The following is a 17,148-nucleotide window of genomic DNA, read 5'->3' as shown; positions in this document are numbered from 1 at the left end:
CGTCTGATAAGGTTGTGTAATAATGTCCCTTGAGAGATGTCACAATTGGTGTTTTCATCAGTTGGAATAACAATTTTAAACATAGAGTGAGCAGTCCTTCCACCTAGAAGTAGGCCTGCCACTATCCCGCAACGACGAATGCAAGAACAATCTTTCCTTCAGACCGAAGTTTAGATATAATTGTTTTGTAAAGATATGTTTTGCCAGTTCCTCTGCATCCGTACACGAAAAAAACACCTCCTGATTGAGATTGAACTGCATCATTAACAGAGTTGAATACCTCACGTTGATTAGCGTTCATTCCGTTGTTAAGAATCTCATATTCTTTTCGCAACTCATTGCAGTCGTAGTCTAATTCTTCAGCAATCAATCTGTTATCTGTGGAGATCCTCGAAGACATATTAAATTTCAGGAAATCAAGAATGTTTGTGAGAGATAATCCTTTTTCAGCCATAAGTTGTTCAATCTCACAGAGAGTCTCATTTCTAATCTGTTCTTCAGTGAGTTGTAGATTTTCATTATTGTTCTTCTTTCTATATCGAAACAAAATATCTTCTCCTAGGTGCTTTTGATGTTTCTCCCAAAGTTTTTCAGGATATGTCACCCCACAAGACAAAATCAATGTGACGAACAATTGTCTCAAAGATTTTGGAACTTGTCAATGACTTGCTTCCTCCATAGCATCATCCTATTCGTTGTCGTCGTCAGGTAATCCATGTGCCTTGATATAAAAATGAAAAATTAGAATAAAAACCATCATAAATGAGCTGAGGTTTTATGATTAATACGTACTATTTTTTTTTTGTTTCAATATATTTTTCTGATGAAAGGTTTTTACATCTAAATGAATTCTCGATAATGAGGATACATATATATTAGTTCACAACCAACCGTGTACCTTTTCTTCTTCTTATTATTATTATTTTTCTTCTAATGTATTCAAATATTCATTGCATTTAATGGCCTTTTAATTGGAATAACTATTTTGCAGGATTGGTTTCACGAATCAGGTGGGAGACATCCCATTAGACTAGGCATTAGGAGCTTTTATCATGCAAAATATGTCAGACTTGGACAGAGAACATTCTGACTAGATTTTTGCTATACTCAGTGGTGACTCAACTGGGAGGTTCTCTCTTTTTATTAGCTCGCAAATCTTGTTGACACAATTTTGGATACGAAACATTTAGCTAATTTTGAAGAGCAATATGAATTGGGAGATCAATTGGGATGGGGGCAGTTTGGTATTTTCAGATTGTGCTATGGGTTTTGGCATGTAAGTTTATAGCCAAGGAGAGATTGGTCACTGCAGAAGATATTCGTAGTAGCAAGCTTGAGATAGAAATAATGGCAAGGTTGTCTGGCCACCCGAATGTTGTTGATATCAAGGCGGTTTATGACGATGAGAATTCTGTACACTTAGTGATCGAGCTTTGTGCTGGCACATTAGAGAAAAGGTATACATTTCATTCGGAAGTGAGATAGTTAAGAACTGCAGAGGTGAAGCATCATCTGAACCCTGAAGTCACGCTTCTATTATACAAACACCACTATGGTCACAGAATCAAATGTCTACAATGAACTGCTGAAACATTAGAGCAAGTGCTTCTTGTAAAGCAATAAAAATACTCATCACCCCGGTTTTCTTTTATGACCTTACTTATATTTGAAATTCCAAAAATGTGCAGGCAAACAGGCTCCTAAAAGCCAGTAACAAAATGTTGTGTGCGAGTTGTGCGCTGGTTTTTAAAACATGAACATAGACTGGAGAGGTTTTGAATCAGTACATATGAATCAGTTTGAACTTCTAAAAGTATATGCGACAGATTTTAGGCGAGAAAACAATATAAAAAAAAAGTTAATATGGAATATGTAATAAAATATACCTAACATGTTGCTCTGAAAGTTGGATAAACTTTTCCATTAACAGTTTTAATATCTTCACAAGACAAAGGACCTTTGACGATATTCAGCAATAGCCGCAGATAAAATCTCTCTCCTGAAGTAGGATGTGCGTAGTAGACACGTCCAATTTTCTTCCCATTTTTTATTGGCTTCCACTTCCTTTCCTTTTTATCCCATACGAATTTAGTAAGAAAATCGACATACGTAAGACCCCTAGCTAATTCTGGATACTCAACATTTGCTTTAAACCACTCTGTGAACTTGGTTTTTGATGAAGATTTCCTCTTTACTGCATCTCTTGCATCATCTCTCTCACTATAATAAACCAAATGCTCACCTTCAAGATGGAATGGTAACCTTTCAACGCCTGGTCTTCTGTACTGAATATCAAATTTCAATAGTCTCCAAACCGCTTTTATAGATAAGAATCGGCAGCCTAAGAAATTTGCAACTTCATCAACGCCCTTTACTATTTGATGAGTAATATCTTTGTCTCAGAACCATGTTTTCAACAATAATTGCGGTAGAGTAGCCGTCCCTTCCCTTGTTAATGTATTTGAAAAGGTATTTGATTGATCTTCCCTTGTTGCAGTGTTCCACATTAATATGAGCTTGGTACTTAACTATCAAATCAACATTGTGTGGAATAACCCATTTGTTATCAACTTCTATATTCTTCTTCATTCCCTTTCGATTGTTATTCCGCCTCCTGTAAACTGTGAAGTCATTGTCGTCAATAGTTGTTTCTTCACTAAACGGTCTTGGATAGAACTTAGTACACTTTTTCTCATTCATGCAAGGGGAATCTAAGTTTTCTATTCCACATGGCCCATGAATCATGAATTTTAGCACTGAATCATAGGCAATTTTGTCACCAATTGGGTCAGGTAAGTTTGCTGATATGAGCTTGTTGATTAGTGAAGGAGTAGTAGGCTTTGAAGCGTTGTCCAGAAAAAGTAAAATGTGAGTGTGTGGTAAACCTCTCTTTTGGAATTCAATAGTGTATAATGCTGCAAAACATTAACAAAACCCATATTTATTAATATTTTCATAAAATATTATGACTTTTTAAATTATTTAAAACAGTATAGTATATAGGTTACCTGCCCAAGCCTTCCCAAATTTCTTGCGCTTTTGTAAATCAGTCATCAGTTCGTGCAATTTCATCTCAAAACCTCTTGCAACAATATCGGGAAAGTCTTCTGGTTTATAACCAGGAGCTATCATGTCAATACATCTCTGGATTTCTGGCCATTTAGGGTTGCATATAAAAGTAATGAAGAGATCTGGGGAACCTGTGTGCTTGCATATTGCAATGGCATCTTGATAATTCTGTACCATGTACCGCGGACCACCTGTGAAAGATGAAGGAAGAACTAATTGTTTGCCTACAGTACCAGTGATAAATGTAAAATGAATAGTTTACCTACGAAATGAACGATGAATTCAATCCGTAAGTAAACTAAAACTAATCTTTTATCTCAATTATCAAAGCTTCTACTCTCGATGCGAATTGCACTAAGTGGAGTAGGAAGTTCGTTCCACTCCTAGTTCCCTAGCATGGATTGTTTTCTAAGTCTAAGAAATCAGTCTTAAGTCAATGAGAGCTTTACGAAGGGGAATTATACTACGATGCAATATGAAATTGATTATTTGAATTTAAACTACGAATACTACCGAAATACGATTGGTTGAATCTAGATAAAGAAATCAGAGGGGAATTGAATCCACCTCGAATCCAACTTAACGACCTAGCGTAGAATGTTGTATCTCAATTCTCACGTTCTTCTACGCGAGAATTTCGAAGTTCTAATCCCTAGTGTTCATGGCATTCCTACCGGATACTAACTAGCATGTGAGGTCGTCCACCCATTCTCATGGCTAAACCACGATCTTCTAGAGTGGAATAGATTCTACAACCAATTCTATACTAACCACTAAGTTTTCATCAAGGCTTCATCAACCCCTCTAATGGAGGTTTTAGCCTTGAGTCATTACGCAATCATTTCCATTTAGATTAAAACTAAACATAATATAAAGCATTGAAATTTACTTAATTTAAACAATAATGAAATCTAATTTAATGACTAAAATGAAATAAACACAGGAATTGAAATTAGATCTAGAATTGGAAATGACAAAATCGAAATTGATAAAGAATACTACTTTATTGATCTAATCAAATTGAAGAGCAAGATTCAAGGGTTTAATCTAATACAATAATTTAAATGAAACTAAACTTAATCAAAACAATTCAATCTAGATCTAGAAGCTATTCTAATGGCTACTTTCTATTATAAGCTAACTTTATTTTCTAACCTAAAAATCTACCATTAACAATGAGCTAAGCTTTTGTTTTTATACATCCAGATCCAAAAATCGTGCATGGGCTTGGAGCCATGTTTTGGGCCAGAGAATCAGGCCCAAAACCCAATTCTTTCAGTCCAAAAAGGCCTCTTCAACTAGATTCGGCTTCAACAGACTTTTCGTCCACTTCTGCTCCTCTGATTGGGTCAAGGCTTGGACCATTGCAAAGCTCTTTCCGAGCTGGTCGTTTTGACATAAGGTAGGCCCAATTCCAAGGTCTGAGTCCAAAGATATGGCATTCGGAAGTTCTGCTGACTTTTGCTCCTTTATCTCGCTAACGTGGCACATTTACGCACATAATGGACTTTGAAGCCCGAAATGCATAAAACACGTAATCAGTATTAACTCTTACTTATTATTCACATAATTGGTTCTAACAAGATGATTATTAAGGGGTTAAAACTACAGTTTTGGGCTCTTATCAAACCACCCCAAACAAAGATTTTGCTTGTCCTCAAGCAAAGATGAGAAATTAGAATAAGTGACCAAAAATGGAGTTCTAACTACTCTCGTTTATTTGAGTCGCGATTTTATTGACCATATGCAACAAGGCCTTAAACCACTAGGAATTCCTAGTGGACGAGTTATAGCCTCGTGAGAGTTTTCTAGTGAAGGTACTCACAAACTTCATCTATACTACAACGACTAAGAAAATAAAACTATTGTTTCCTTATTCATGCTCAACTATCTATACATCTCTCTAGCAATTGAATAAGAATAACCAAGTCGAAACCTAAGTTAATATATCCATAATAATCTATCATCTACAATAAACATATACACAATGAGTAGTACTATAAAATGTTTAGCGGGTTTGTTTTAAGAGAACTTCGGAATAAGCGTCCTTAAGTAGGTTCTCACAATAATAGTCAAGAAACAACACTCGATTTTTCCACTCAAGTTTAAGCTACTCCAAATTAATACAATTGGGCACACTTTACCTTACAATCTCAATGACAACAAGGAAGCCGAGTCGATCAAACACATCTGCCACTTACTATCACACTAACCTATTCCTAATTGAGCTAGAGGTCTTTATTAGGTGTTACGGGGATTAGGAGATGGTTTAAGAAGGAAGGAAATGGATATTCAAAAGGACAAGTCTGAGATAATAGAGTCTTCATATTATGTAACTAGAGAAACCTTGTTATTTACTTTTGCTTCTACACTTTGTTTCCATCCTTAGCCATATTTTTTTTCTTTTTCTTTTCTTTGGCTTTTGACTCCCTTTTATTCTATTTTTGGAGTTTTTATTTTATTTCTATTTTTATTTTTCTTTTCTTTGGATGGAAACTTATTTTCTTTATTTTTTGAAAGCAACTAACTAAATTTTTGTTTACACGGGTTTTTTCTCTTCTTCTTTCTTCATCATTCTATTCTCGGACTTATTCTAAATTGGGTAGGTTGATTTTTTTTTTTTTTTTTTTTTGTTTTTGTAAATGGGTAAAGAATTTGTGGTTTATGAAAGGGCTAATGAAAGGCTCGATTAGGCTTACTAGCGAAAAATATACTTAGGTCAGAATTTCTAGCTATATCGATCCAAAAAGGGCCTAAATTCTCGCTTAGGATATGGTTTAGTGATCAAGCAAGTGGACGTGTGATTTCTCTATCCGGATTTTACTTCTCCCTTGTGTCATTTCTCAAATGTTTCATTCATATAAGGCTTTAGGCTATATTCTCACAGATTTGTAGAATAAGTACTCTAGCCTAGATTTCAGAAATTTACTGCTAACAATCATAGATACTCATGTAATATATTTATAGATAGATGTAAAGCTTATTACCTATATATTCACCTAAGTTTCTAACAATTATTCTGATGCAACAAACTCATTGAGACTTCTAGATTGTTAAGAGCATGGAGAAAGAAACAATACCAATATTCCTAAGTGTATAGCATAACTTATTTATTTATATTTTTGAATTTTTGAAATTTTAACTAGAAAACAAATGCATATTATACATATTTATATCCTAGCAGATGTCTTAATTACACGTGTTTCTATGCCCCCAAAACAAGAAGCATGCTTTGTCCTCAAAGCATTTAAATAAAGAGGGTAGGAAAAATACCATTGAAACGCGTGAAATTTAGAAACATCTACAAAACAAGGTTAGAACGTGCTAATATAGGAAATAAAACCGACGAAACTCTATAAAGAGTTCCACCCATTATGGGGTTAACAAATTAAATTGCTTGGGACATAAGCATACACTAACAAAAACTAAAACTTACCTCCACTCCGCTTGTTATTCGTCATCTTCGCCATCCTCTACTTCTATAAAGAAGTGAGGCTCCTTCGCGATCTGCCATGCCATGCTATGATAATTTGCCGGCTTCACGCCATTTATCATCTATGGTTGCTAACCTATTAAGTGCCACTTGGTCCGATGGGGTGTAGGGTGCAACCTCGGGTGGGTTGTATCCGCCACCCTTGCCAAGTCATTACGCGGAAAGATCGAATAATACTATTGGTGGGTCGCGACCGCGGTCTACCCTAATCCAACCCGTGAAATGTGTACAAAAAACAGGAAAGAAACATAGCATAATACGTGAAATTAGAACAGGCATAAGAAGGTACTTATGCCTCATGGTATGGGCTCGTGCTAAACTAGACATCAAAATTCTAGGAAGGTCATAGAACCGGTGTCCCGTGGCTAAAGCAAGGAAAACGCTGCAAGTGGCGTCATTCACAGAAGAAAAACGCCATTCCCCTAAAATGTTTAGCATAATCCAAAACATAACAGTTCCTATGTTCATGGACAGGCTACCAAGGGCAACGTTATAGTCCCATTGGTCCTCAATACGGAAAATGCCTGCCCCATACGCCTCGTGCAAAAACTCATAAGTGTAGACATGCATATTATCGACCCAATAGCACCATGGGTCTTGTATCTTAGCGGGCATAGCAAGTCCAAGAACAAATGCTAGCAAGAACCTGGTAATTTCCATTGGTTCATCGTCAATGTTGATGGAGAACACTTGTTCTCCATCCGGTCTCTCAAAGAAAATGCAGTTATTATAAAAATAAGATGCAAGTGCTGGAGAATAAAGTTCAGCCGGTCTTACCATAAGATTTTCCCAGCCAACGTATGTGATCACCTCGCGAAACCAAGCACCGTAAGTAGTGCTTTGGAACAAATCTTCGAAAGACTGTTCCGGTATTATTATAGGAGATGTCATCTCAAAACTACGCTCTGGAACAGCTGCAAAACAAACGGGCACAACTCGCGGAAAACTGGAATTTTTCTGGTCCAAGGAAGTCAGGGCGCGAGCGCGCTCAACTAGGGCGCGAGTCGCGCTCTTTGTATTTTGGAATTCCAGTGTTTGAGCCGAAGTCGCTTTGACTTGCGCTGGCGCTCGAGCAAAATTTTCTGTCAAAAGTGTAGGTAGCGCGAAAGGCTTCCTCCTGCCCTTCGCCCGAAAGGTAAATTTCGCGAAAATGGAGACGAAACGTGGGAATCGCGGGTGTGAAGGGTGCGTGATGGAAGTTAGATGTAGTGTGAGTTGTGAGTGTAGAATGTATGAAGTTTATATAGGTTTTAAGTTGCTAAAACGGATCGGGAAGTTGCCAAAAAGTATTTACGGCAGTTTCCGGAAATCCTAAAATTTCCAAACCCTAAAACGGAAACAACTCATTTTCTTGATTCTAATTCAAACCCAAAGATCTTTTAGGTTGATTTTATGATTGAATGTACCTATTTAATCTAGATTTCATCCTACAATGATTCTCAATCATAGATATGCCTAAACGCCATCATTTCACCTTACTCCGCGAATAAATTCTAACACTAGGTTATATAAAAATAAAGCTTGAATTGATAAAACCACCCCCAAACAAGTTGGGAAGGTGGGATCAATATGAAACAACCACACATACTGAAAATAACCCCTTATATTAAAATTTTCATTCGGAGTACCTTTCACTACAAAATTCAAATTACGAAAATAAAAGTTACATTACAATAAAAACAACAAAAAATAAATAAAACAACAACCACTATCAATCCTCACACTCTCTAAACACCTCGCCACTGGTGGCGGAGGGCACACTCTCTAGTGGTGGCTCCTGGGCTCCCGAAGGTCCAGCAGCAGTCGTCCTTCGTCGACGACGCTCATGCCTCGTAGCTGAGTCCTCAGAAGCAGAGTCTGTATGAGGTGGGAAGCGTGCAAGCATATCCACTCTAAACTGGCGCTGGGCTTCCATCTCAGCCCTCGTTTGTTCCCATCTTTCATCCTCTCTCTGGGTGCGGAGCTCGAAGTTGTGATGAATAGTCGCCTGTCGAGTCCGGAGGTCTGCACAGATAGTGTTTAGTGAACGCATGCCCCTATGAAGCACAGCCATGCGTTCTGCATCAGACCAACACCTCTGGAAGGCATCCGTATCAAAGCAAGTCACGTCCTCCTCATCCTCCTCCGAATCATCCTCATCCTCCTCCTCTATCTCATCCTGTTCCCTATCCGCGGGCAATATCCAGCGTTGTTGGACACACTCCCTATAGATACGCGGGTTACGGTGCAGGGTAATGTAAATCCTATCAGACGCCGGAGTTGCTTTCATCTTCAGCATGATCTTGGTAATTAACACAGGAAGAGGTGCCAAAGACTTTCCGACCCCCCTAATCATGCTCAGCAAAAACTCCAAGATACAGAAATCGTGCTTCCTACGCCCTGAGTACCCATAAGATGTGGAGGCAGTCGGTCGATGTCATCACCGACCTTGTCCTTCCCTAGGACATTCCGACCCGATCCACCGAAATAGCCACCGGTTTGGTCCCGAGGATGTCCGCAAAACAAATGGGAGTTTGTATTGTAGCTCCCATTGATGCGATCCACGCCCATCAAAGGCTCTACCCGTCAAACCGGGGCTCCCGTAAAGTGGCATCGGATGGATTCTAGCGGAATGCCTAGAATCTCACCCAACAAACGATCCGATGATCAACTCCTTCCTCTTCTTCCTTACCAACACAAAAATCCTACTCCCTCCAATTCTCTCGGTGTTGTAGAACCGTCGGACCAAGTCTTCATGGTAGAAGGCTTCGTCGAAAGTACCACAAACTACTCCAGTCTCTACTAGCCATTTCGTCACCGTAAAAGCGGGCGAAGTGGTCGGCGAAAAACTTGCTCCGGTAAAATTCGCGTTGTTGAGCCATTTGAAGTTTGAATACGGTTTTGGGGTTTGTAGAAGGTGTAGGAGTAATGAGGAAAGACCTTACTGATAAAAAACGATGGTGGTGGTGATGTAGTGGCGCAAAGACCAAATTTTGATTTTTTCGGTGGTTTTGGTGGTTTGAATTGGTGGTGTTTGTGGTGGGTGGAGTTTGGAGTCGATTTAGGTTGGGATTTGATTTTTGGCGGGTTATTGTATTTTCTTTTTAATTTTTATTTTGTTTTAGGTTTTGGTTTAAGCTTTGGCGTTAATGGCGGAATGGAGGAAAGAAACGCAAACTGTTCGTGGAGGTAAAGAGCGCGAAAGTCGTCCCGTATGCTGGTTGGGGTTGGTTAGGAGTCCAAAATCGAAATTTTTGATTTTTTTTTTCAATTTTTTCGCGAACTTGAAATCAAAATTGCCACTTCGTTACCGGTCCGATTTTTGCGAATGAGATATGGAAATGATCAGGAGAGAATTTCCTATCCAATGATCCATAAAACATTCTATTCCGACTTCAGATGACATACGAGATAGTGGAAAATGTCTCGAAGTGCGTGCATGACGTAAGTTATGCGAACGAATGAACTCTAAATTAATAGATTATGTCAATCCGAATCGTAATACAATAAAACGACCTAAGCAACTCTAATGGGACATAAAACATTTTAGTATGCGAAACATTTAACACCCCACCCCCAAACAAATTTTTACAACGGCTTAGAAAATTTGTTTTAGCAGATGGTCTTTTAAAGTCGATTCGAGACTTCCTAGATTACTATGTGTATTTTTTTTTTTTTATTTTTTTTTTTTTTTATTTTTAGAAGGAAAAACAATAAGCAATAAAGACATAATTCACACCATAGAGAAACATGACTAAAAAATCTGAGAAAAACATGCAAGAGTGGAAAACGTGAACTATGTGAACCGTGGACTTAGGGTCCGGTACTTACAGCCACACACTCCATAGGGAGGGCCCGGTTACCTTAATGGTGCACTCACCAATATATTAAAGTGAAAGGAAGTGCACCAAACACAGAAATTGAGTCGTTTATAGTCAGATACTCGAGACTTTATCTAAAACATATGTATGAACATGCAGTTGATCATATATCAACAATCGAAATAGTTGTGGATCATTCCATAAATAAATATCACATAAAACATATCCAAACACAATCAAGCACCAAGATTTCCCTCGATGCAGCACCTAGTGGAATCCAAAACGAAGTCGGATAACCCTATTGTGTAACCTATCATGCACCTTCTTTTTAATTTTTGAATCGTGGGTGTTTTAGTAAATAAGTGTGGAAAAGTGAATGGTTGTGGAGAATATGGTGGATATGGATAAATTGTAGAAAGACAGCATACATACACAGGAGGATGTGGTTTTAGCACCGAACTCATTCATTGTGTGTGTAGGGACTGTCTCAATTCTGAAAATGAAGGTGTCAAATAGTTTGTCCTTCTGAAGTATCTGTTTGCTAGGAGGATTTAAAAAATTATGAAGCACAGGAGAAACAAAAGGATCGAGTGCAAACTCGAGATTCCTTTGAAATGGTGGAAGGAGGGGAATCGAGGTGGATGTTGTGCAAGTTAGTTCTTGATAGGGTGAATCGTCACCTACTCGAAGAAACTCATCGAATTCCTCATCTAGATTGGTCATATCCACATTACTATGGTAGTCCTCTACATCTTTGAGAAAGTCATCTATCCCGTACTCATCAATAATATGTGTATCGACTAATGTAGGAATGAAGATGTTGGAGTCTGACTTTCCAAAGGAAAGAATTTTGGGCATATGATTATCAAGGAACGTGTTGTTGAAATAATCTCGAGCAACGTTTTCGATCATGCTAACCTCTCCATCCATAGACGAATCGGATAACGTGTCCTTGTTTTAAAAACATTGACTTCACAAACAAGATGGCCAAAAGACATGGACATTGAACCATCACGGCAATTAATGAGCGCATTGGCGGTTGCGGGAAAGGGCGCCCTAAAATGATCGGGAGAGAGTCGTTAGCGACTTACAGATCGAGGACTACAAAATCAGCCGGATAGTAGAAATCCCGAACTTTTACCGAACATTTTTTACTACACCCTTAGGATACTTAATAGACCGATTAGCTAATTGCAACGTCATTTTAGTGGGTTGCATCTTGTCTAGACCTATTTGTCTATACAAATAAAATGGGAGTAAGTTAACACTAGCCCCGTGTCTAATAACGCTGGCGTCGTCGTATAGGAATCTCCTAAGGTGCATTATCTGATAGGACTACCGTGGTCCTTGTACTTAACAATTCCATTATGTTCAGATAAGGTTGGGAATTGTTCTGTTAAAAGGCGTCTTTTGGTATATTTGTCTTCGCCTAGTAGTACACAATTCCTTAAGAAACTTAGCATGATGTGGTAGCTTTTAATAGCTTTGAGGAAGGGTAGGTTTATAGTTAGATTCTTGAAAACGCCCCTAATCTCCTCGTAATTTGTATCCCTAGTTAACATGGCTAATTTTTGTGGAAACGGTGGTTTCTGTCTATATTTAGCAATGGTATCACCTCGATGTTTAACCGTGGCTTTTGTTTCTTAGGTTGTGTTGTGGCGGGTACCTCTACGGTGGTAGGCTCTTGGTTTCTATTTCGGTATCTAGTAAAATAGTAGGTGTAGGGACTCTTGGTGGGAATAAACCATAGGCATAGTTACCTTGTTATCAACCACTCTGCTAGAACGCGGAGAGTGGTGATGGCATTTATCTCACCTACATTTTCATATTCATTACTAGTATTATCGGTTACCTCAAAGGCTGTGTTTGTTGTTTTAGGATTAGGTATTGCGTGACTGGCAACACACCTTTGGTTTGGGCTTTATCTTGAGCCAACCGTTGGGTTAAATTATTAACGGATTGTAGAAGGCTGTTGGTTAGATTGAGCCATGGTTTGGAAAAGTTTTGGCTCACTTGTATGAAGGTGTCAAAGCGATCGGTTGGTTGGGTGGGTGTAGTAGTCACGCGGGTGGTGTGGTTGGAACTATTTCACGTGAATTATTTATGGGTGGATTTTGATAATTATTATTGACCGGAACGATACCTCTATTAGCATTATAATTATTATAATTACCTTGACCTTGTGCTTGACCTTGTCTTGACCTTGTCGAGGTTGCACTTGGTTGTTATAATTATTAAAATTACCCGACCACATCCTTGTCGTGGTGGAGCTTGGTTAAAGCTGTGCGTGGGCCTAACATATTGATTATTGTACCTTTGAGGTGTGACTTGTTGGTTATTTCTCCAACCGGAGTTGGGATTTTGTCTCCAAGGGGCGTTAGGTTCACTATTAATGGAACAAGCCTGTTCATAGGCTATAGGGCGATTAAGGATCTCGGGATGCTTAGGACTCCAAATGAAACTACATGGGTTTGAATTTACATTCATGACGGGGATAGGCTTTTGTTGTACGTAAATGGCCTCTACCTTTTTAGTGAGTGATTCGATTAGAGTTTTAAGCTCGGAATCGTGTTTAATTTCAAACATACCGGCGCCTTTAATCTGTATTAGTAGAACTAGCGGAGCGGGAGAGTAATCGTCCACTACCCCCCATTATTATTTAAGCTTAGTTTGGTCCTCTAAAATTTATAAGCCTCCGAGGCTCCTTTACTTAAGAAACTACCCCCATTCATTATGTCAAGGACTTCTTTATGGTGATGTTGAAGTCCTTTGAAAAAGCACGAACCAACGTGTCTTTTGCTAGGTTATGGTGTGGACACTCTATAAGCGGTCGGTGAAAGCGATTCCAAGCCTCTGAAAATGATTCATGAGGATTTTGTCGAAAAAAAATGAATCTTGGAAAGCATCTCATCCGTCTTTAGGGGTGGGTAAAATGTTCCATAAACAAATTGAACAAGTTTAGCCCACGAGTCCACGTGAATTAGGCTTGGGCGCTTAACCAAGGCGTCGCCTTTATCGGCTAAGGTGAAAGGGAATACCACTTAATTTAATTTGTTCCATACCAACCGTAGGATGGTGGAATGTTGTTAGGACTTGTTCAATCCTACGCGTAATGTTGATAAGGTTTTTCATGGTCTAAACCATGAAAAAAAGCGGGTAACAAATTAAAAATATTTGGAGGGATTCTCAAATCTCCCACTGGTCCGCTAGAACGATGCAAGATTTGGGGCTATCGCCAAGGCTTTGTAGAAGTCCGAGAGAGGAGTCTCTCTTTCTTCCCCCATTATATCAGGTGGTGTGTGTGAAATAGTAGTTAGAGGTGTAGTGGGTGGTATACTAGATAGATTTGATTGTTGATGTTGTTGTGTATTTACGTTCGGTGTTTTTGTTCGGCCGGACCTTAATCTCATGCAAGACTAAGTCGAACTTAACTAAACATGCAACACTCCAAACAATTCTGATATACTAGTAGAAACCTCTAACTGGAGATGCGAGGTGTGGAAGAAAGGAATACCTGATTGCGTCCTTGCTTCGCTTATGAATAATAGCGTCTTGTTTACGCTTTGTTCGATGTATATATAGCGAGTTTAGAACACTGAAAAATATGAAAAATTAAAGTTCGAATCAAAATATGTCGAAATCCGAAAAATTTAACCGCGGCGCTCGCCAAGCATAGAAGCCTGATCGCTCGAAAGTAATTTTCAAATTACAGTGTTTTTAGCGCGGGTCGCGCTCCACATGGGGGCGGGTCGCGCTCGTTGTCGAGCTATATAGGCTGGTCAAGCTCAAAAGAGATAGCCTTGGCAAGGTAATTTTTACCCGGAATTTTTCAACTTTGAAATGGACAACCACAGTATGAATCAAACAAGGGTGGGTGGGTGAAATGGGACTTAAAAATGACTACTTCTACAAAGAAAACAATGCTAAAGTGCAACTAAGATGGCAGCGGCACCATTTGATAAATGTAAAATGAATAGTTTACCTACGAAATGAACGATGAATTCAATCCGTAAGTAAACTAAAACTAATCTTTTATCTCAATTATCAAAGCTTCTACTCTCAATGCAAATTGCACTAAGTGGAGTAGGAAGTTCGTTCCACTCCTAGTTCCCTAGCATGGATTGTTTTCTAAGTCTAAGAAATCAGTCTTAAGTCAATGAGAGCTTTACGAAGGGGAATTATACTACGATGCAATATGAAATTGATTATTTGAATTTAAACTACGAATGCTACCGAAATACGATTGGTTGAATCTAGATAAAGAAATCATAGGGGAATTGAATCCACCTCGAATCCAACTTAACGACCTAGCGTAGAATGTTGTATCTCAATTCTCACGTTCTTACGGCGAGAATTTCGAGTTCTAATCCCTAGTGTTCATGGCATTCCTACCGGATACTAACTAGCATGTGAGGTCGTCCACCCATTCTCATGGCGAAACACGATCTTCTAGAGTGGAATAGATTCTACAACCAATTCTATACTAACCACTAAGTTTTCATCAAGGCTTCATCAACCCCCTCTAATGGAGGTTTTAGCCTTGAGTCATTACGCAATCATTTCCATTTAGATTAAAACTAAACATAATATAAAGCATTGAAATTTACTTAATTTAAACAATAATGAAATCTAATTTAATAACTAAAATGAAATAAACACAGGAATTGAAATTAGATCTAGAATTGGAAATGACAAAATCAAAATTGATAAAGAATACTACTTTATTGATCTAATCAAATTGAAGAGCAAGATTCAAGGGTTTAATCTAATACAATAATTTAAATGGAACTAAACTTAATCAAAACAATTCAATCTAGATCTAGAAGCTATTCTAATGGCTACTTTCTATTATAAGCTAACTTTATTTTCTAACCTAAAAATCTACCATTAACAATGAGCTAAGCTTTTGTTTTTATACATCCAGATCCAAAAATCGTGCATGGGCTTGGAGCCATGTTTTGGGCCAGAGAATCAGGCCCAAAACCCAATTCTTTCAGTCCAAAAAGGCCTCTTCAGCTAGATTCGGCTTCAACAGACTTTTCGTCCACTTCTACTCCTCTGATTGGGTCAAGGCTTGGACTATTGCAAAGCTCTTTCCGAGCCGGTCGTTTTGACATAAGGTAGGCCCAATTCAGGTCCGAGTCCAAAGATATGGCATTCGAAGTTCTCACGACTTTTTGCTCCTTTATCTCGCTAACGTGGCACATTTCTACGCACATAATGGACTTTGAAGCCCGAAATGCATAAAAACACGTAATCAGTATTAACTCTTACTTATTATTCACATAATTAGTCTAACAGTATGATTATTAAGGGGTTAAAACTACAGTTTTGGGCTCTTATCAACCAGGCCTTGTGTCACCAGCAACAACTGCATCTACTTATCCTTGATACAATTTTGCCCGAATCGTTTGTTGATTATTTCGAACCCAATCCATTCTATTTTGTTCAACAGCTGTATAAGCATCTACACAAAGTTGTTGTCTTAATTTTTTCCCACGAACTATAGTATTGCCTTCATTGCGTCTGAGTTGTAATCTAAAAGTATAGTATTCTCTCATGCTAATATTTTTTCTTTTTCTAACTACTGCATTGTTTCTATATGGAATGTCAAATTTGTATCCATCTTCAGCATGGGGGAACAAAAGTGGATACTGCATTGCCATGAAACTTGGAAGCAATTCGTTGATTCTTTTCAAGCCAAATTCTTTCTTGTCCACAATAACATCTCTGTGCTCGTTAAATTCATCACCATTGCCAACGATTAGACCAGCTATCTCTTTTGATGATGGCAAATTATAAAGTCTTCCATCTTTTTGTCTTATATTAATCAATTGTATGGTAACATCGGCCACATGACATTCTTTAAATCTATCCCTTGCCATTCTATAAGTCATGGTGAGTTCGTTGGTAACATTCAACATATTTATCAATCCTTGAACAATTCTAGAATCTAAAGCATATTTTGAATTCCTCTTAACAATTTTCTTACTAAGAGAGTTCAACCTGTGGGTGACTTCATTTTCAGTATCATGTATGTATAACTGTGCAAACCTTGGACGAACTCCTTCAGCTGGAAGCAATGTTCCAATTTTGTGGTGATTTTGCCCTTTTATTTTATAAACAAAGGGTGCCTTTCCATCATTAACTGAGCTCTAAACTTGTCCACCAATAGATGTGAACGCAAACATTGAGTTGTAAATGCTGATGTTTTCCATGTAATTTAACGATTTTGACCCTTTATTGCAATCCAAAAGATTCTTCAAAAATTCTGGAGTATCTTTTAGAAGAGGCAATTGAACCTTTCCATTCTGACAACATATGGAGAATTTAGGATTAATAGGTTTTTTGCTCCTATCATTCCTTTCTTCGTACCAGACAATAGCTCCACAGTGAGAACATATGGATGTTGGACATCCAAAATCCAAAGGCTCAAAACAACTTCCTGCAAGGCAAAAAGTTAATTAAAATTAAAGAATTTAATTATAATTAGAATATAAAACATTGTTGTAAGAAAATTACTTTTATGTGAGACATCTATTCCATGTGAAATGGAAACTTCAGTTTCATTGTCCACTTTAATGTCGGAATCTGATCCACTCATTTGTGATAGGTAATCATCATCACTTTCATCGTCAATGTAATTATCATTTCCAATGCTCTTCAAATTCAGCATATCTTTTCGTTTAGCTCTATTTATTTTAGCTTCTTCTTCACTTGTTCCGGGCATAGATACTGTTTAAAAAATAATAATATGTCATTTAAAAAGTATTTAATGCTATAAGA

The 17,148-nt window shown here is 38.0% G+C and overlaps 1 protein-coding gene across 1 annotated transcript; it reads right to left on the bottom strand.

The window, feature by feature from the left end:
- Positions 1 to 1,886: 1,886 nt before the first annotated feature.
- LOC147486919 (uncharacterized) lies at positions 1,887 to 16,247 on the bottom strand. Its single transcript, XM_086573886.1, has 4 exons — positions 15,878 to 16,247; positions 3,009 to 3,293; positions 2,407 to 2,915; positions 1,887 to 2,285 (listed from the first exon to the last, which is right to left on the bottom strand). The coding sequence occupies exons 1-4, from the start codon at positions 16,245 to 16,247 to the stop codon at positions 1,887 to 1,889; spliced, it is 1,563 nt and encodes a 520-aa protein (XP_086430012.1).
- Between the last annotated feature and the right edge of the window lie 901 nt (positions 16,248 to 17,148).

This window comes from Coptis chinensis, chromosome 7 (genome assembly GCF_015680905.1).
Source record: "Coptis chinensis isolate HL-2020 chromosome 7, ASM1568090v1, whole genome shotgun sequence".
Taxonomy (NCBI): domain Eukaryota; kingdom Viridiplantae; phylum Streptophyta; class Magnoliopsida; order Ranunculales; family Ranunculaceae; genus Coptis; species Coptis chinensis.
Note: the sequence above shows the minus strand (reverse complement) of the source record. Positions and strands in the feature narration are given on the sequence as shown.